This window comes from Danio aesculapii, chromosome 22, assembly GCF_903798145.1.
Source record: "Danio aesculapii chromosome 22, fDanAes4.1, whole genome shotgun sequence".
NCBI lineage: Eukaryota > Metazoa > Chordata > Actinopteri > Cypriniformes > Danionidae > Danio > Danio aesculapii.
Window position 1 is genome coordinate 2,699,861 of NC_079456.1, and position 19,430 is coordinate 2,719,290.

The 19,430-nt window shown below is 39.1% G+C and overlaps 2 protein-coding genes across 2 annotated transcripts in view; both read left to right on the forward strand.

The window, feature by feature from the left end:
- LOC130215625 (gastrula zinc finger protein XlCGF17.1-like) overlaps positions 1 to 3,767 on the forward strand; it is a 47,335-nt gene extending 43,568 nt beyond the window's left edge. Inside the window, exon 2 of the mRNA XM_056447472.1 lies at positions 1,443 to 3,767. Within this exon, the coding sequence (XP_056303447.1) occupies positions 1,443 to 2,413 (971 nt within the window). The 3' untranslated portion in view covers positions 2,414 to 3,767. The remainder of the gene's footprint in view (positions 1 to 1,442) is intronic.
- A 2,216-nt stretch (positions 3,768 to 5,983) lies between these two features.
- On the forward strand, positions 5,984 to 15,440 carry LOC130216556 (zinc finger protein 271-like). Its single transcript, XM_056448452.1, has 4 exons — positions 5,984 to 6,098; positions 7,535 to 8,834; positions 8,903 to 8,915; positions 13,468 to 15,440. Exons 1-4 carry the CDS (start codon positions 6,044 to 6,046, stop codon positions 14,353 to 14,355), a joined length of 2,256 nt encoding a protein of 751 aa, XP_056304427.1. The 5' UTR covers positions 5,984 to 6,043; the 3' UTR covers positions 14,356 to 15,440.
- Positions 15,441 to 19,430: the final 3,990 nt, after the last annotated feature.

The window sequence follows — 19,430 nt, forward strand, 5'->3', positions numbered from 1 at the left end:
GTCAATGAAGTATTGTAACTAGCTCCAGATATGGATGGTGGCATAGTTCTTGGGGATCAGGCCCTAAACCACTAAGAGCTGATCTCCGACCTGTAAAAATCTAAACCATGGACGCAGTAGACGCAAGAGATAATCTGTGTCTTTTAAAGTTAAATACTCATTTAATAAATCATATTTAATATTTCAAATTTGATGAACGCAATCGTGCATGTTGATAACTCTGAAGGGAGTCACTCGCCGGGCGCGCTGTATTGCGCACGTTGTCTGTGTGTGTATGTGTGCGTTTCCTAGCAACAAGAGCAAACGCCTAACACCGACATCATTGTCCGTATCTGTTTAGAGATGTTTAGAGATGGTGTGACCAAAGTCCCTGTAAGAAGTCTATAGTCTTTGGCACGTGCCTTTGATGTTACCCTTGGTGCTTCTTGCATCCTTTCACAGCACCAAAATTAGGCACCGTAATTTATATAATGATTCAGTGATTCTGCTTGTGAGAGACTGTTCTCACTCTCAGGTCACATCATTAAAAAAAGGGCCACATTGTCCCCCGATAATGTCAATAGACTGGATTGTCTTAGCAACTAGCTAAATGTTAAGGAGGACTAAGCTAAATTGTTTCTACTTTATAATGTAGTGGCAATTTTTCTTTAATGAGGCGTTCTCTGTGGTAAAGAAGACAAAGTCTCACCCAGGGTTATTTTTTAAAGCTTTATTCTTTGCAAAGAAGGTCACAATCATACAGCAACGACAGTTTCTACAGAGTGAGACACTTGAAACAGTGTGCTCTCCCTTATATCTGATTTCTTCCTTGAACTGCTTACGAGGTCACTTCTAATCAGGTTGTACCATGTTTGCGTTAACTGTTTCTCCACTCTGACCCATGCCCCTTACAAACCATACCATGTTTGCAACAGGTGTTTCAACCGTTCTGACACATGCCCCTTACACACCATATAGCAAACAGCCTTTCATGATAAAAGCATAAGATGAAGGACAAGGATAGAGTAGTCACACAACAGGCAAGTTAATAAATATAGAAAATGCATGTACATCTGAAAAATATAAATGAATTTCCATTACAATTATTAATGTTCTCAACTCACAATACATCCTTATTGAATACAAACAATTGTATTCATTGTACTTTATTATTATAATTTTCCAATTTCCATATTTGCAATGCCTGTATTTTGGATTTTTTATTTGTAGTCCACTTGGAATCCAACATGGAAATCATTTTTGTTTGTTATTGGCATTGATTGTTTTGAAATTCAAATGGCACTTACATGCCTGTGTTTTTATTTCTGTAATAATTACGGCTTTTAATCATGATTAATTATGATTAATTACAAAAAAAAGTGTGATTTAGTTCAATTGACAGCCCTCGTTTTAACATATGCTGTATAAACTAGACTCTTAAGATGTAACTTGTTAATTTTCAGATGTGATTGTGAAGGAGGAGAGTGAAGAACTGAGTGAAGATGAGGAGAAACATCATGTCAAAACTGAAATCGAAGCTCAGACAAAGACTGAAGATCGTTTTTCAATGATAAGAACAGCCGTAAATGGTTTCATCTGCACTCGGTGTGGAAAGAGTTTCATGCACCAATGTAGACTCAAGCGTCATATGCTGATCCACAATGGAGAAAAACTGTTCACATGTACTCAGTGTGGGAAGAGTTTCAAACAATCACCAAACCTTTATCGACACATGCTGATCCACACTGGAGAGAAAACACACAAGTGTGATCAGTGCGGCAAAACTTTTTTATGGCCTTCTGAACTGAAGAAACATCTCGAAGTTCATTCAGTTGTGAAGCCGTATTCATGCTCTGAGTGTGGGAAGAGTTTTAGACAGCCGTCAAATTTAAAAAAACATCAGAAGATCCACACTGGTGTGAGAGAGTTTGTGTGCTCTGACTGTGGGAAGAGTTTTATTAGAGCTGGAGGCTTGAAGCGACACCGGATGACTCACACTGGAGAGAAACCTTTCGTGTGTTCACACTGCAATAAAACATTCGCTCATTCAGAACATCTGAAAGCACACGAGAGGATCCACACTGGAGAGAAACCGTTCACATGTATTCAGTGTGGGAAGAGTTTCAATACATTTGGAGGCTTGAAACAGCACCAGAAGATTCACACTGGAGAGAGGCCTTACGTGTGTTCACACTGCAACAACACATTTATTCATTTAGCACACCTGAAAGCACATGAGCGGATCCACACTGGAGAGAGACCGTACGCGTGTGCTCAGTGTGGGAAGAGTTTCAGAGTTTCATCATCCCTTAGTGAACACATGCTGATCCACACTGGAGAGAAAACGCACAAATGTGATCACTGCGGCAGAACATTTTTGAGGTCTTCACAGCTGAAGAAACATCTTAGAGTTCATACAAAGGAGAAGCTCTAGGTATGTTCTTTAGGAAATAGTTTTACACTAGGGATGCACCGACACCATATTCTTTGGAAACGATCCAATCTCGATACCAAAATTCTGAGTATCAATCAATACAGATTTTTTTGTTGCTCCCCCCCCCACTCCAAGCATAATACAGTTTGGCATACTATAGCTCTGGTGCTAAACTCAAATAATATTTCTTCTTAAGTAAAAAATAACAGACCTATAGGCCTATACACGACAGAGGGCACAATCAAGCTAAAAACATGATGCTTGCTGTAAACTAGGCTACGTTATTTAAGCATTCTCTATGACATTGATCTGTTGTGGTCCAGCTTATGTTTCCTTTTTTAATATTAAGATTTTTTATTGAAATCTGTAATAGGCTACTATTATTGACAATAAGTGTAGTTTCATAAACTAATTTTGAGAGGAGCACGTGATATGATTGAGCACGTCTTGTCACTCATCTGTAATCAGTAATAATCCAATCAGAGTGATCCTAGTTTACTATAAATGGATCATTTTCTCCCTACTGTTTCTATCTTCATTTGGAAGAATCCCCCCTTCCACCCCATCTCCTCCTTTTCCTCCCTTTTCTAAAGGGGGAGCTCTCGAGACCTACCTGATCTCGGATCTCCTGATATGCTTATCGACCGGGCGAGAGACCTAGGCTCAAATATCTCCGAGCTCAGGGTTCTCTCCCGGGACAGCATGCCAAACCTGCTTTATACGCCAAGCATATCTAAGTGGGAACTCTTGAATTGTTGGTAAAATAATCAGCCTTTTAGCAAAGCCTGACAGTTTCCTGGAGGTTTGACGCAGAGTAAACTAAACCGTCTGAGGCCAGTTTTACTTCGCCAATAATCCCTCGCCAAATCTCGCTGTGAGTGAGACTGAGAAAGTCCTAAACAAGGTCTGCTTATATGCTTCAACTGACAAAAACTGACAAAAAAGGTCTGTCAAATAAAACCTTAATATAAATACATTTGCAGTGAAATATTCACAGTTTTAGCATAGCCTATAATAGGCTAAATAACTTTCTGTAATGACAATCCATATTGCGCCTTCAGTTTCACTTTTATTAATTTAATCAACTACTTTGACCACAATGAGCCAGGCTTTACAAACACTCTGAAGAATAAACTTGAGAGAAGTGAGAATAATCTTATGGATCGGCACACGTCGCATGTGCGCAGCCGGCGCGTGAATGAAGTGCTTGATGCATCACTGAGGCACAACACGCAGCCCTCCGGTATCTGCGGACACTTCTAAAACAGCAGCACAAAGGGAAGAAATCAGTGTGTTGAGGATCTGTCCAATGTATTATTGAGCCTTTTCTAAATAAACATTTGAGGTAGGGCTACTTTGTGTGTGAGAAGAGTGTTATAAAGATTATAATTTGTTTAAATGGGTGATCCAGAGTGTATTTTTAAGGCTGTGTTCTGTTTATAAGATGCAAAGCAATGTGTGCTCATGCTTCGTTTGTTAAACAAAACTCATGCTATTTTTTCATATGCCTTACTTTGATTATTTACAGCTACTCAGCTAACATGAAAACCACTGTCATATTTCCTAGTTCCTCTGAAAGGCCCGCCTCAGAGAGGCTCTGATTGGTCAGCTAACATAATGTGCTGTGAATCGGCTCCACGTCACCATGCCCCGCCTCTACAAGCGTGCACTTTTGCGCAGTGCAAACAGTAGCTGTTAACTGTATCACAGTTTGAAACTGAATCAGACAAAAAAATGACACCAAGAACACAGCTGAACCTCACACTTGTTCTCTAAAATAACATCCGACAAGTGTCTTTTACATATATTCAGATTATAAGCATGTGAGCAAGGTCACAACATGGAAAAAAGTTCAATGAGTGAGGAGGAATGTGGAAATGACAAAATCTAAATCAAGCAAATTTAGCATGCCAAAATCAAATTTATGCATATTATATGTATTTTCCCAACAACAAAAGTGTGAATAGTGAAAACTACTAGCCAGGGGTGCATTTCTGAAAACCATCATTAACCAACTAAGGTCGCAAGTTTCGTTGTTACAGGTATATTTCTTTGGTTTGGCATTTCCCAACTCCATCATTGAAACTAGCATTCACAAACTGCGTCGCAAACGTGTATGCTTGCAACTACACATGTGGAGCTGTAGTTGGAAACAGTGTTCCTGCTGTGTTCTATTCCCAGTTATCCCCCTATGCCCTATTCATTTAGAGCATTCCAACATTTAAACTTGGAATGATTTAAGAATAAACAGTAAGTAGGTGTAATTTGATTTCAAAGTATTTTTACAGTTCAGTTTGAGCGATTTTCATGTTTACAATTGCGCTCCCTTTACAGTGTGCTTTGAAAACATTAATGTCATTTTGAACACAGCCGTGGCTCATGAGAAAAGGTATGGTATATGGTATTTTCCAAGTAATATTATCAGTTGTATAAGAAAATATGTTGTACTTTTTAAATCAATTCCATCTTGTACTAAAGCAAATATGACATCATATAACCAATTTGTATTTGTGTACCAAATGTCCCTGAAATAAAGTTAGAAGCAACAATCCAAAATAGTCTTTGAGTATACACATTGAAAAATCAGATGAGTAACAGATTCTTTAACAATACCACAAAAATCTCACGAGTTTTCAAATCGTTCAAATAACTCTTCTACAGGATAAATTCTGTGTAAGATTTTAAAAGATACTTGTCTTACTTTATTACTTATAAAAAACGTATTCGTTACCATACTTTCTTCAGTTTTTTACGATTCTCTTTTGCTCCCGCCCGTCGTGATGACGTCAGCACTGACGCGCTCACTCAGCGTCGAGTCTTCAGAGCTGAGGTGAGTCGTTGACGCTTTTTCTCGTGTTTACACAACAATAAAACACACTTTACAGTTTATTAAAGCGACAACCTGCGACTAGTTTCTGCATTGAGTTCACCTCTATCTGTGTGTCTGCTGACCAAAACAATACAGCAGGCAGAGAGGAGCTCTGAGAGGACAATATGAGTGAATGTGTTTGGGTTTTTCTGTGTTCGTGTTGTGACAGTCGGCTCTAAAGCTTAAACAAGTTTTTAGTTAGTAATATGATGTGTGAAGAGAAATAATGGGATTATTGCCGCAGATATATGAACTTTGAGGCAGAAAACATTTAGCAGTAAATGCTGCTCTTTATTTTCTGAATGTTTTTTGTGAGTTTCCAGTTTCTGAACATAAATGTGCTGCTGTTAACGATCTAATCACTTTATTAGTGTAAACGCTTGATGTTTACCCTAGATGTTGATATGATTGTGAAAATATTTTGTCATTAATCTCAATAGTAACTCAATAATTCAACCATTCAAGTCTGCAAACAAGTATAAAATGAGCTTTGCTGCTAATCCTGAATGGCTGTTTAATGAGTGTTTATAATCATATTTTCACCTCATTCACATTAATAATTGTAACATTAAGTTCATTTTATTGGTGTCAGCTGACTAAAGCAAATAACACAATCACTTTTATCACCTAGAAGATATAACATCATGTTATTTATTGCCTCAATCAGTGTAAATGAATCAGATTTCTCTTGTTTCTTCTCCTGAAGCTCTGCCGCCATCAGTGAAAGACAAAGACAGAGTTTACTGAAGGACAGTGAGAAGATGAGTGATCCAGAACCCTGCAGAATTAAACAGGAAGAGACTGAAGAACTAATAGGTTTGTGTTTATTCATTACTCTTCAATATTGAGGCTGAAGATAACAGTGAGGTTGTTAATATTTAGACACTTTATCGATTTTAGTACTTTTTTGTATTAGCTTTTATTTTATGTCAACAATTTCTGTGTTTAGAATATGGGACCTGAAATTAACTTTACATATCAAACATGATTGTTTTGATTTTAATCAAGTGACATTAAACAGCACAATTATAATGACACGTTTTATTGACGGTGAATGAGTTGAGAGTAGGCTTGGGCAGTAAAACGGTAATATGGTATACCGCGGGATCTAAAAATAGCAGCGGTGTCAGTTTCAATACTGTTATACCATCATAAAAACAATGCACATAAATAGGAGACAGGTATTAAATAATAAATATTATTTATTTAATCCCTAAAAACGCATATGCGTGACTGTCAACACGGGACAGTGTGGAAGAGAGAGAGAGGTGAGGTAAGATGGCGAGTCGTGCACCAAGTGACCTGGTCTTGAAAAAGAACACAACCTCTGCAGTTTGGCAGTACTTCGGGTTTCAACTGAATGAAAAGGGAGACGTAAATACGAACTAGACGTCTGCTGTGTCGCAGGACCCGACCAGATTTCTTGTGGTGCGGGAATAAATTTCTGAATAAAGCGCTGGAGCGGTCGGTAACTCTGTAATTTGAATGGGAGCGGGCACGCGGTCTAACAATAACGCTCCCGAGCGAGCACACGGGCAACCGCATGGATGCTGTTTATGTGTGTGTGAATGAGAGAGAGCGTGATGCTGTGTGTCGCTTGGTGCTCTGTGTGTGTGTGTGTGTGTGTGTGTGTGAATGAGAGCGTCCCTCGCAGATCTCTAATATGAACAAGACAAACAGGTGACCGCGAACCTAGGGTCGCATTTGCGGTATTCAGTTTCTGAATGGTTTAGGCACAAGCCAACAGTTTGGTGATGCTGTCTGAGCCTTACATCATAATTTTTTTAATTGTGCATGGTAATACCGGATACCGAGGTAAAATAGGGAGGAAGTTTGACTGTATCAAAATTTGGATACCGCCCAAGCCTAGTTGAGAGACATATTTGAGAGAATATTTTATTTAAGCTCATAGATCTCCACCTAAAAAGTTGATGTAATGCTCACCAGTGCTCCTCAACTACTGGGTGGCAGGCCGGTACCAATCTGTGGATCAGTTGTTTCCGGGCCGCATAATAAATCAGTAATTATTTTCGTTTTATTTATTATCTGATCCTGAATGATCTTTTGTTTTGAAAAACCTTTTATTTTGAAGAATGACCGTATTCTCAGTTACATCTCGGTCACATCTGCGCCCAAATTTAACCCACAGGCAGCAAAATGAGTAAGAAACAGACATTATGGTTAAAAACTAGCCCAAAGTGGCATATGCTGTAGTAAACTAGCCTTTTAAAATGTGACTTATTAATTTTCAGATGTGATGGTGAAGGAGGAGAGTGAAGAACTGAGTGAAGATGAGGAGAAACATCATGTCAAGAGTGAAGAAGAAACTCACACAAAGACTGAAGATAGTTTTTCAATGGAAAGAACAGCCGTGAAATGTTTCACCTGCACTCAGTGTGGAAAGAGTTTCAGCCACGAATGCTATCTCAAGCGTCACATGATGATCCACACTGGAGAGAAACCTTACCAGTGTTCACACTGTGGCAAGAGATTCAACAATCTAGGAAACCTGAGAACACATGAGATGGTCCACACTGGAGAGAAACCTTTCAAGTGTTCATATTGCACCAAGAGCTTCAATTGTTCAGGAAACCTGAATAAACATGAGAGGATCCACACTGGAGAGAAAACACACAGATGTGATCACTGCAGCAAAACATTTTTAAATTTTTCAGATTTTAATAAACATCTTCGAGATCATAAAAAGGATAAGTGCTATTCCTGTTCTGAGTGTGGAAAGAGTTTTACAATAATGTCCAGTTTAAAAAAACATCAAAAGATTCACACTAGTGTGAGAGCGTTTGTGTGCTTTGGGTGTGAGAAGACTTTTAGTAGAGCTGAAGGCTTGAAGCTGCACCAGAGGATTCACACTGGAGAGAGACCGTACAAGTGTTCACACTGCGACAAGAGATTCAGACGGTTACAAACAATGGAAACACACAAGAGGACTCACACTGGAGAGAAACCGTTCACATGTACTCAGTGTGGGAAGAGTTTCACTCAATTATCACACCATATAGGACACATGAGGATCCACACTGGAGAGAGACCTCACAAATGTGAACAGTGCGATAAAACATTTTCGAGGCCTTCAGATCTGAAGAGACATCTTAGACTTCATACGAAGGAGAAGCCTTATTCCTGCTCTGAGTGTGGAAAGAGTTTTACTCAGCAATTCCATTTTAAAACACATCAGAAGATCCACACTGGAGTGAGAGAGTTTGTGTGCTTTGCATGTAAGAAGAATTTTTTTACATTAGGAGACTTGAAAAAGCACCAGAAGATCCACACTGGAGAGAAACCGCATGTGTGTTCACACTGCAACAAGAGATTTACTCATTCAGGACCTCTGAAAGCACATGTGAGGATTCACACTGGAGAGAAACCGTACAAATGTACTCAGTGTTGGAAGAGTTTTGCTCGATCATCAACCCTTAATGAACACATGAAGATCCACACTGGAGTGAAAAAGCACAAATGTGATCGATGCAGCAAGACATTTTTTAGGCCTTACGAGCTTAAGAAGCACCTTGATGTTCATACTGAGGAGAAGCTTTAGTCCTGCATTTAGATCTGAGTGCTGCATTCGATACTATATGTCACAGTATATTGTTGGACAGACTTCACTCGTGGGTCTGTTGATCTGGAACTGTGTCAAACTGGTTTACATCATGTCTTTCTGAACGCTCTCAGTTTGTCTTTCTGTGTGCCATTGCGTCAGGGTGTCCCACAGGGATCAGTTCTGTGTCCATTTTTATTTAGTATTTACATGCTCCCTTATGGGGTGGCTCAGAGGTTAGCACTGTCGCCTCACTGCAAGAAGATCGCTTGTTCGAGTCCCAGCTGGGCCAGTTGGCATTTCTGTGTGGAGTTTGCATGTTCTCCCCATGTTGGCGTGGGTTTCCTCCGGTTGCTCCCATTTCCCTCACAGTCCAAACACATGCACTATAGGTGAATTAGGTAAGTAGTGTATAAGTGTGTGTGTGTGTGAGTTTACACTTATGAGTGATAATAAAGCGTGGTTGACATGGGAGGGAGTCCTGAGTTTATAAGATTCTCGAGCCCGAGGCTCCTTCCCATTTGCAGGACGAGAGGGGAGTTTGAGCTCAGGTAGATCTCGAGAACTTCCCCCTTTTTTAGAGCTGATGACAGATTATAAAATGCTACATAGAGATATTCTGCTGGTTGAGCTCGACAATAATGCTAATTTAGATTGATCAATTCACATATGACACATGTTTTTGGATTGTGGGAGGAAACCTGAGAACCCGGGGCAAACCCATGCAAGTACAGAGAGAACATGTCCACTCCACCCAGAAACGACAACTGGCTTGTTAGGGATTTGAACCAGTGACGTTCTGTCTGTGAGGCAACAGTGCTGACCACTGGGCCACTGTGCTGCCCTATAGAGGGAAAGGTGGAGGAGTAAGGGTGGAAGGGGATTCTTCAAGCTGAAGATAACTAAAGTAAGATACTCTGGTTATTTGTATTGAGTTAGGAATCGTCTGATTGGTGAATCATGTGTTAGTTAATGCAGGACCAGCTGTGATCAATCATAAGCACGTGCTCCTCTCGAAATTAAGCTGCGGTCACACTTGAGTTTTCTCCCCATAGACTTCCATTCATACGGACACAAATGCGTCAGACCGGAAACGCAGGGTCATGCGTTGTTTCGCAGTTCGCTGCGGTGCAAAGTTCAAGTTTGGTGAACTCTGACCTGCGAAATCGCATCACTTGACTGCGTGAGACCAATCGAGGATCAAAACAGGACCTCTCTGGTCAGAAAATTTAAATATGGAGCAATTGCTGGCTTTTGTTAAATGTCTAATCATCTTGTTTAATCCCGCCCCTTTCTGCAGCGCCGTACGACAGAATTTCGCATGCTCAAACTCTAGTGTGAACGCAACTTTAGTTTATAAAAAAACTTCACTAAATAAAAAAATGACTTCGTGATGGTAGGTTGAAGGAAAATAGTGGAGTAACAGCACTAAAAATGTACTCAAGTGAAAGTGAAAGTACACATTTTTAAAACTACTTAGTAAACTACAATTCCTGAGTGAAACTACTCAATTACAGTAATTTGAGTATTTGTAGTTGGTTTCTTTACACCACTGCACATTACTCCAGTGCTTCAGCATCTCCATTGGCTCCCTGATCACTCATGTATTGATTTTAAGACTCTGATTTTAATCTACAAAGCAGTAGGCATTGGACGATAACCGTTTTCAAGGTTTATCGCGGTTTGGAAAAGTCAAGGTTTTAAAACTCTCAATTTTCTGCTATACTGTTCCTAAGGTATATGTGCCCTTTTTTTAGGACAATTAATCATTTGAATTATTTAGCTTGAGATGTTTACTGATCCAAAATATTTTAAACGTTTCTCAAAATAAAATATATTGTGTTTAAAGGGGAAATCACTAAATTGTGTTTTGTTTTTACCCAGACATTTATGAAGAATATATTTTAGAGCAGTGATCACAATACCTCGAAACCGTGTAACCGTGATATTTTAATCCAAGGGTATGATATCGTCAGAATCTTATACCCGCCCATGCCTACAAAGCAGTACATTGATTCAATCCAGATTACACGTGTGATCTGCTGCACTGAAGTGTAAAAACCATGAGAGGTGGAGCTTTTTCTTATGGTGTGTTTAAGTTATGGACAGCATTACCCACAATTATCAGCAATGCAGTTTCTTTGGATTGCTTTTAGAAGCTTCTTAAGACACATCTTAATCTGTAATCTTTTGCTTTTTATTGTTTTATTGATTATTGTGTGTGATTTTTGGCTCATTACTGGGATTTTATGTAAGCTTGTAATTCTGTCTTGGGATGCATTTGTATTTGTTGTTTGTATTTCTTGTAGCTCTTTGAGTTTAAGAAAAGCGCATCATAAATAAAATGAACTATCATTATTATGTTCTTTGTTAAAAAAAAAGGTCTTACTTGTGTACATTTATAAATTTTAATATTTTTTATAAGGCATGTGTGCAAACAGCACAATCCTCACCTATAAACTACAGCTACTTATACTACATACATATGTATATATATATATATATATATATATATATATATATATATATATATATATATATATATATATATATATATATATCACTATTGCGTTGAGTCTTCCACAGTTTATGCGTAATTTGTAAAGTTTTGCCAAAACTTGATCTCCTTTTTTGCCATGACATAGCCACAGAAGCTGAAATGGCAATAAAAGCTAAATTCTCTCCCCCTCTCTCTAGCGAAACGGGCCATAAAAATTTTACATTCTTAAAAATCAAAACAAAAGTCCGCCGTTCTTCCCGCCTCGCCGTGATGACGTCAGCGCTGATGCGTTCATTCAGCGTCGAGTCTTCAGAGCTGAGGTGAGTCGTTGACGCTTTTTCTCGTGTTTACACAACAATAAAACACACTTTACAGTTCATTAAAGCGACAATCTGCGACTAGTTTCTGCATTGAGTTCACCTCTATCTGTGTGTCTGCTGACCAAAACAATACAGCAGGCAGAGAGGAGCTCTGAGAGGAAGATATGAGTGAATGTGTTTGAGTTTAGTTCCCAGTTCCTGTAGATTAATGTGCTCTGCTAGCAACCTAATTTATTGGTTGATATAAAACAAGAGATAAATGCTCATCAGTATTATCAAAATTAAGAAAATCCTCTTTATTTCATGTCAATAGTTCTTGTTTTTCTCTCATTCATAAGTTAATTTTATTGACTTCAGCTCACTGAGCAAATTACCTGATCATATTTTGTGTCTCCTATAAGATTTAACACCATAATGTTTTATTTCCTCAATCAGTGTAAATGAATCAGATTTCTCTTGTTTCTTCTCCTGAAGCTCTGCCGCCATCAGTGAAAGACAAAGACAGAGTTTATTGAAGGACAGTGAGAAGATGAGTGATCCAGAACCCTGCAGAATTAAACAGGAAGAGACTGAAGAACTAATAGGTTTGTGTTTAAGATTCATTACTCTTCAATAACAAGGCTGTAAAACAGCGAGGATGTTAATATTTAAGCACTTTATTAGATTTAATCCTTTTTTTTCATATTGACTTTTATTTTATCTTAACATTTTTCGTATTTAGAATATGGGACCTGCTTAAATTAACTTTACATCTCAAACATTATAATTGTTTTGTGTTCAGTGAATGAGCTGAGATACATATTGTATATAGGCCCCATGGATATGCACCTACAAAGTTAATGTAACGCTGTACACAACCATTTCATAATCATTACCCTAGAATCACGCAGACCAGCTTACTTCTACTGCTGGAGGTTTTACATTATCATACTGTGTGTTTAATATTCACATTAAATCAGGAATCTCAAGCTCAAATTAGCGGTGGGCCATTGTGGTGGCTTAAAAACTCATAGGAGTCCGCAAATGACAGCTAATGACGGGCGTTATAAGCATGCATGAAGTCTCAGTCACATTCATGACATGTCACATCATGATTATAAAGGTTTCATGACAGTCTTATGAAGTAAAGCCCTTTCTCTGCCGCTTTTGGTTTTAATTTTCAGGATAAGGCAGGTGTTTGGTGTTCAGTTCTGTACTTTTCCTCACAAGGAGTAATGTTATGTTAAATGCTTCTGGATGTTAAACTTTTTTTTTCCAAATTTTTTTCCTATCAATACTCTACTGCTGAATGGGCGAAACTAAGTTACTGCTTACATTCACCGGTCACTTTATTACGTACACCTGACTAGTACCAGGTTGGACCCGTTTTGCATTCAGAACTGCCTTAAACCTTCATGGCGTAGATGCAACAAGGTACTGGAAATATTCCTCAGGGATTTTGCTCCGTATTGACATGATAGCATCACGCAGTTTCTGCAGATTTGTCGGCTGCACATCCATGATGCCAATCTCCCTTTCCACCACATCTCAAATGTGCTCTATTGGATTGAGTTCTGGTGACTGTGGAGGCCATTTGAGTACAGTGAACTCATTGTCATGTTCAATAATTCAGTCTGAGATGATTCAAGCTTTATGACATGGTGCGTTATCCTGCTGGAAGTAGGCATCAGAAGATGGAGACACTGTGGTCATAAAGGCATGGACATGGTCAGCAACAATACTCGGGTAGGCTGACTTTTCAAGAGATGCTGTAAAAAACTAACAGATTAAAATGTGACTTGTTAATTTTCAGATGTGATGGTGAAGGAGGAGAGTGAAGAACTGAGTGAAGATGAGGAGAAACATCATGTCAAAACTGAAATCAAAGCTCAGACAAAGACTGAAGAAAGTTTTATAATGGAAAGAACAGCCGTAGAAGGTTTCGCCTGCACTCAATGTGGAAAGAGATTCAGCCACGAATACAGTCTCAAGCGGCACATGAGGATCCACACTGGAGAGAAACCTTACAAGTGTTCATACTGCGAGAAGAGCTTCAATTGTTCAGGAAACCTGAATAAACATGAGAGGATCCACACTGGAGAGAAAACACACAGATGTGATCAATGCAGCAAAACATTTTTGAGTTCTTCAGATCTGAAGACCCATCTTGGAGTTCATACAAAGGAGAGGCCTTATTCCTGTTCTGAGTGTGGAAAGAGTTTTACTCAGCAATCACATTTTAAAGACCATCAGAAGATCCACACTGGTGTGAGAGAGTTCGCGTGCTTTGCATGCAATAAAAATTATTTCACATCTGGAGAATTGAAACAACACCAGAAGATCCACACTGGAGAGAAACCGCATGTGTGTTCACACTGCAACAAGAGATTTACTACTTCAAAACAGCTGAAAGTACATGTGAGGATTCACACTGGAGAGAAACCGTACACGTGTACTCAGTGTGGGAAGAGTTTCACACAATTATCACACCATATATCTCACACGAGGACACACACTGGAGAGAAACCGTTCGTTTGTTCTCAGTGTGGAAAGAGTTTCACACAGTTATCACACCTTAAAGATCACATGAGGATCCACACTGGAGAGAAAACACACAAATGTGATCAGTGCGGTAAAACATTTTTGAGGCCTTCAGGTCTAAAGAAACATCTACAAAGGAGAAACCGTAGGGCGCACTCACATTATGCTATCTGAACCATGCCAAGGCCCGTTTCCTGAATCGTTTGAGAAGTGTGAGTGCTCTGAATCGGGCTTAGGCACAGTTCAGTTGGCCAGCTCTGGCCCGGTTGGAAGAGGTGTGCCAGAGAGCGGTTCACTTGGGCTTTGGTACGCTTGTAGTGTGAGAGCAAAGCACGCCTGAGCCCGATACCAAAGACGCAACGTCACCTTTAAGAGACTGTTTGATATGTGTTTATTAATCATTCTTACTGTTCAATGAACACAAACAGTCGTAGATTATAAAAGACGCAAACCCCTCACTGCATGACAGCTGCACATTCAGCAAACCTCCTAATACCTGCAGCACGAGACCTCACGAGTTGAGTTTTGCTCGATGATCAACCCTTAATGAACACATGAAGATCCACACTGGAGTGAAAAAGCTCAAATGTGATCGATGCGGCAAGACATTTTTAAAGTTTTACAGTCTTAAGAAACACCTTCATCTTCACAGTGAGGAGAAGCTTTAGTCCTGCATTTTGGTCCTGTTAGATCTGAGTGCTGCATTCGATACTATCTGTCACAGTATATTGTTGGACAGACTTCACTCGTGGGTCTGTTGATCTAGAACTGTGTCAAACTGGTTTACATCATATCTATCCGAGCGCTCTGTTTGTCTTTCTGTGTGCCATTGCGTCAGGGTGTCCCACAGGGATCAGTTCTGGGTCCACTTTTATTTAGTATTGATAGGCTCCCTCATGGGGCAGCGTGGCGGCTCAGTGGTTAGCACTGTCACTTAACTGCAAGGTCACTTGTTCGAGTCCCGGCTGGGAGTTTGCATGTTCTCCCCATGTTGGCGTGGGTTTTTTCACTCCAGATTATATGTGTGATCTGCTGCACTGAAGTGTAAAAACCATGAGAGGTGTAGCTTTTTCTTATGGTGTGTTTAAGTTATGGAAAACATTACCCACAATTATCAGCAATGCAGTTTCTTTGGATTGCTTCAAGAAGCTTCTTAAGACACATCTTAATCTGTAATCTTTTGCTTTTTATTGTTTTATTGATTATTGTGTGTGACTTTTGGCTCATTACTGGGATTTTATGTTAGCTTGTAATTCTGTCTTGGGTTGCGCTTGTGTTTGTTGTTTGTATTTCTTGTAGCTCTTAGAGTTTAAGAAAAGCGCATCATAAATAAAATGAACTATCATTATTATTTTTTTTGCTAAAAAACAAGTCTTACTTGTGTACGTTTATAAATTCCAATATTTTTTATAAGGCACGTGTGCACACAGTTAGCATAATCCTCACCTATAAACTACAGCTACGTAATGTCCAGCAATGCAGTGACAGTATACATGTAGAAAACGTGAGGTTTTCATTCATGCACTCAATTTCCTTATAAACGACTTGAAAATGCTGCATTCACGGAGCTCACAAACTGCGCCATGTGTTTTATTTATTTGCTTCAAGCTGGTATTTCTTACAGTTTTCTTATATTTTATTAACTTTTGGAGTGGAGGTTGCTGATGGTTTCACTTTCACATTACAAGATGTATGGAATTGCCAAGGAACGCTGTTTTTCATGATTTGATTTAATAATATCATTGTTTTAGCCAAATACTTAATACATTAATTGAGAAAATTCAAACATTCTTTATTCTTTATATATATATATATATATATATATATATATATATATATATATATATATATATAACCATTGCGTCTTCCACAGTTTGTGCGTAATTTGTAAAGTTTTGCCAAAACTTTATCTGTGTTTTTGCCATCACTTAGCCAGGGAAGCTGAAATGGCAATAAATTCTCTCCTTCTCTCCAACAAAACAAAAGTCCGCCGTTGTTCCCGCCGCTCCGTGATGACGTCAGCACTGACGCGTTCATTCAGCGTCGAGTCTGCAGAGCTGAGGTGAGTCGTTGACGCTTTTTCTCGTGTTTACACAACAATAAAACACACTTTACAGTTTATTAAAGCGACAATCTGCGACTAGTTTCTGCATTGAGTTCACCTCTATCTGTGTGTCTGCTGACCAAAACAATACAGCAGGCAGAGAGGACCTCTGAGAGGACAATATGAGTGAATGTGTTTGGGTTTACAGTGTGAGGTTTCCACGTTTGTGATTATTTCGCTAAATATGATCTGTGAAGGGAATAATGGTAATCTTCTGCAGCAGATATGTGAACTATGATGCAGAAAACTCGAGTAATAGTTTGTGGTGCTCTTTGTTTTTTAAATGTTTTTGAGGGGGGTCTCAGTTTCTGTACATTAATGTGCTGCTGCTAGCAATCTAATTACTTCATTGGTTGATATGTAAATGAGATACTTATTTTAATGCTGTGTTATATTGAGGCTCATTAATAATATCAGAATTAACAAAATCCTCTTTACTTCATATCAATAGTTCTTGTTTTTCTTTCATTCATTATACTGATGTCTTCAGATCGTTAAATTGCCACATTAAGTTCATGTTCTTGGTGTCGGCTCGCTGAGAAAATCACCTGATCATATTTTGTGTCTCCTATAAGATATTAACATACTATTTAATTCCTCATTCAGTGTAAATGAATCAGATTTCTCTGTTTCTTCTCCTGAAGCTCTGCCACCATCAGTGAAAGACAAAGACAGAGTTTATTGAAGGACAGTGAGAAGATGAGTGATCCAGAACCCTGCAGAATTAAACAGGAAGAGACTGAAGAACTAATAGGTTTGTGTTTATTCATTACTCATAGGAAGTGCAATTATTCATTGTGTTTATTCATAACAGTGAGGTTATTAATATCTAAGCCAGTGGTGGGCAAACTTTTTAGACCAGAGGGCCACATCGAGTTTTGCAAACCAAGTGTAGGGCCACATGTCAAATCCTTCAAAAAGTAATTATTTATTTATAGTGGCAGTGTGCATGGAACAATCTCATATTAACACATTAAAAATAATTCTCAAAGTTTTCTATTCAGTCAAATTTACAATAATCTAATTTGCACTGCTTAATATAGACAGATCAATCATCATAAAACCACAAATCTTTAATAAAATAACTTTTTATAGTGGATATATGCATGCAAAATATATTCTATGACAAAAATTAACACATTTAACCAGCAATTATTATATAATTTGAGTCAAAGTCACAACAATCTTATTTGAGCTTTTCTAAATATGCTCATATCAAACATTATAAAACTATGAGATAAAACAGAAAGAAGAATCTTTGTCTTTGTTATTCCAAGTCTTGTTATTATGAGTGTGTTAATGTGAACAATGAGCCTGGTGTCTCTCTTCGCAAGGGTGTCAAAGTCTGGAGTCTGCTATGGCAAAAACGCGAGGCGCAGCAGGTGGTTAAAACACAAGACACGCAGGACGCATAAGCAGTGCGCAAAACCCTCGCGGCTGTTAGTAAACCATTCAAAAGAGGCGCCTCTTAACGCATAAAGCGCGTTCGGTCTGATCAGCCACATAATCTTTAAACACAGCAATACTTTCCTGGCATATTAGACCTACCGCTTTCTGTCCGATATGGGTGAAGAAGTATTTTGTTGTCCATTCTTTCTAAAATACACGACATTCAGAGTCAATTTTTCTTTTTTTTTTTGCCTGACTCATTTTCAGTCATTAACATTCCAATGCATTATAATATCCGAGAGTGTGTTCTAATTCTACTGGTTGCGCTGCATGCAATACTGCCATCACATGGTGTTCACTTGTATTGCATCATTAAATACTAATTGTGAACCAAACCGTTACTCAGAAGCAGCATTTTAAAAACTCCCTCGTGGGCCGCATGAAAGTGTTCAGTTTCCCGCATCTGGCCCGCGGGCTGTAGTTTGCCCACCTCTGATCTAAGAATTTCATCAGTTTTAGTACTTTTTTTTTTTAATATTGACTTTTATTTTATCTTAAATCAGGAATCTCAAGCTTAAATTAGCAGTGGGCCATTGCAGTGACTTAAACTCATAGGAGTCAGCAAATGGCAGCTAATGACGGGAGTTATTAGCATGCATGAAGTCTCAGTCACATTCATGACATGTCACATCATGATTATAAAGGTTTCATGACAGTCTTATGAAGTAAAGCCCTTTCTCTGCCGCTTTTGGTTGTCAGGATAAGGCAGGTGTTTGGTGTTCAGTTCTGTACTTTTCCTCATAAGGAGTGATGTTATGTTAAATGCTTCTGGATGTTGACTGTTTTTTCTTAATTTTCCTATCAATACTCTACTGCTGAATGGGTGAAACTAAGTTACTGCTTACACTCACTGGCCACTTTATTAGGTACACCTGACTAGTACCGGGTTGGACCCATTTTCAGACCTCCCTTAATCCTTCATAGCATAGATTCAACAAGGTACTGAAAATATTCCTCAGAGATTTTGCTCCATATTGACATGATAGCATCACGCAGTTGCTGCAGATTTGTCAGCTGCACATCCATGATGCCAATCTCCCTTTCCACCACATCTCAAATGTGCTCTATTGGATTGAGTTCTGGTGACTGTGGAGGACATTTGAGTACAGTGAACTCCTTGTCATGTTCAAGAAACCAGTCTGAGATGATTGGCGCTTTATGACATGGTGCATTATCCTGCTGGAAGTAGCCATCAGAAGATGGAGACACTGTGGTCATTAAGGGATGGACATGGTCAGCAACAATACTCAGGTAGGCTGTGGCGTTAACATGATGCTCAATTGGTTCTAATGAGCCCAAAGTGTGTGAAGAAAGTATCTCCCACACCATTACACCAGCAGCAGCCTGAACCACTGATACAAGGCAGGATGGATCCATGCTTTCATGTTGTTGAGGCCAAATTCTGAGCCGAGCATCCGAATGTGTCAGCAGAAATGGAGACTCATCAGACCAGGCAACGTTTCTCCAATCTTCTATTGTCCAGTTCTGGTGAGCCTGTGTGAATTGTAGCCTCAGTTTCCTGTTCTTAGCTGACAGGAGTGGCACCCGGTGTGGTCTTCTGCTGCTGTAGCCCATATGCCTCAAGGTTGGACGTGTTGTGTGTTCAGAGATGCTCTTCTGCAGACCTCGGTTGTAACGAGTGCTTGTTTGAGTTACTGTTGCCTTTCTATCAGCTGGAACCAGTCTGGCCATTCTC

Coding starts and splice junctions, on each gene's coding strand:
- LOC130216556 (XM_056448452.1), top strand. CDS start 6,044: ATGAGTGATCCAGAACCCTGCAGAATTAAACAGGAAGAGACTGAAGAA. Junction 6,099..7,534: donor AGAGACTGAAGAACTAATAG/GTTTGTGTTTAT, acceptor ATTAATTTTCAG/ATGTGATGGTGAAGGAGGAG.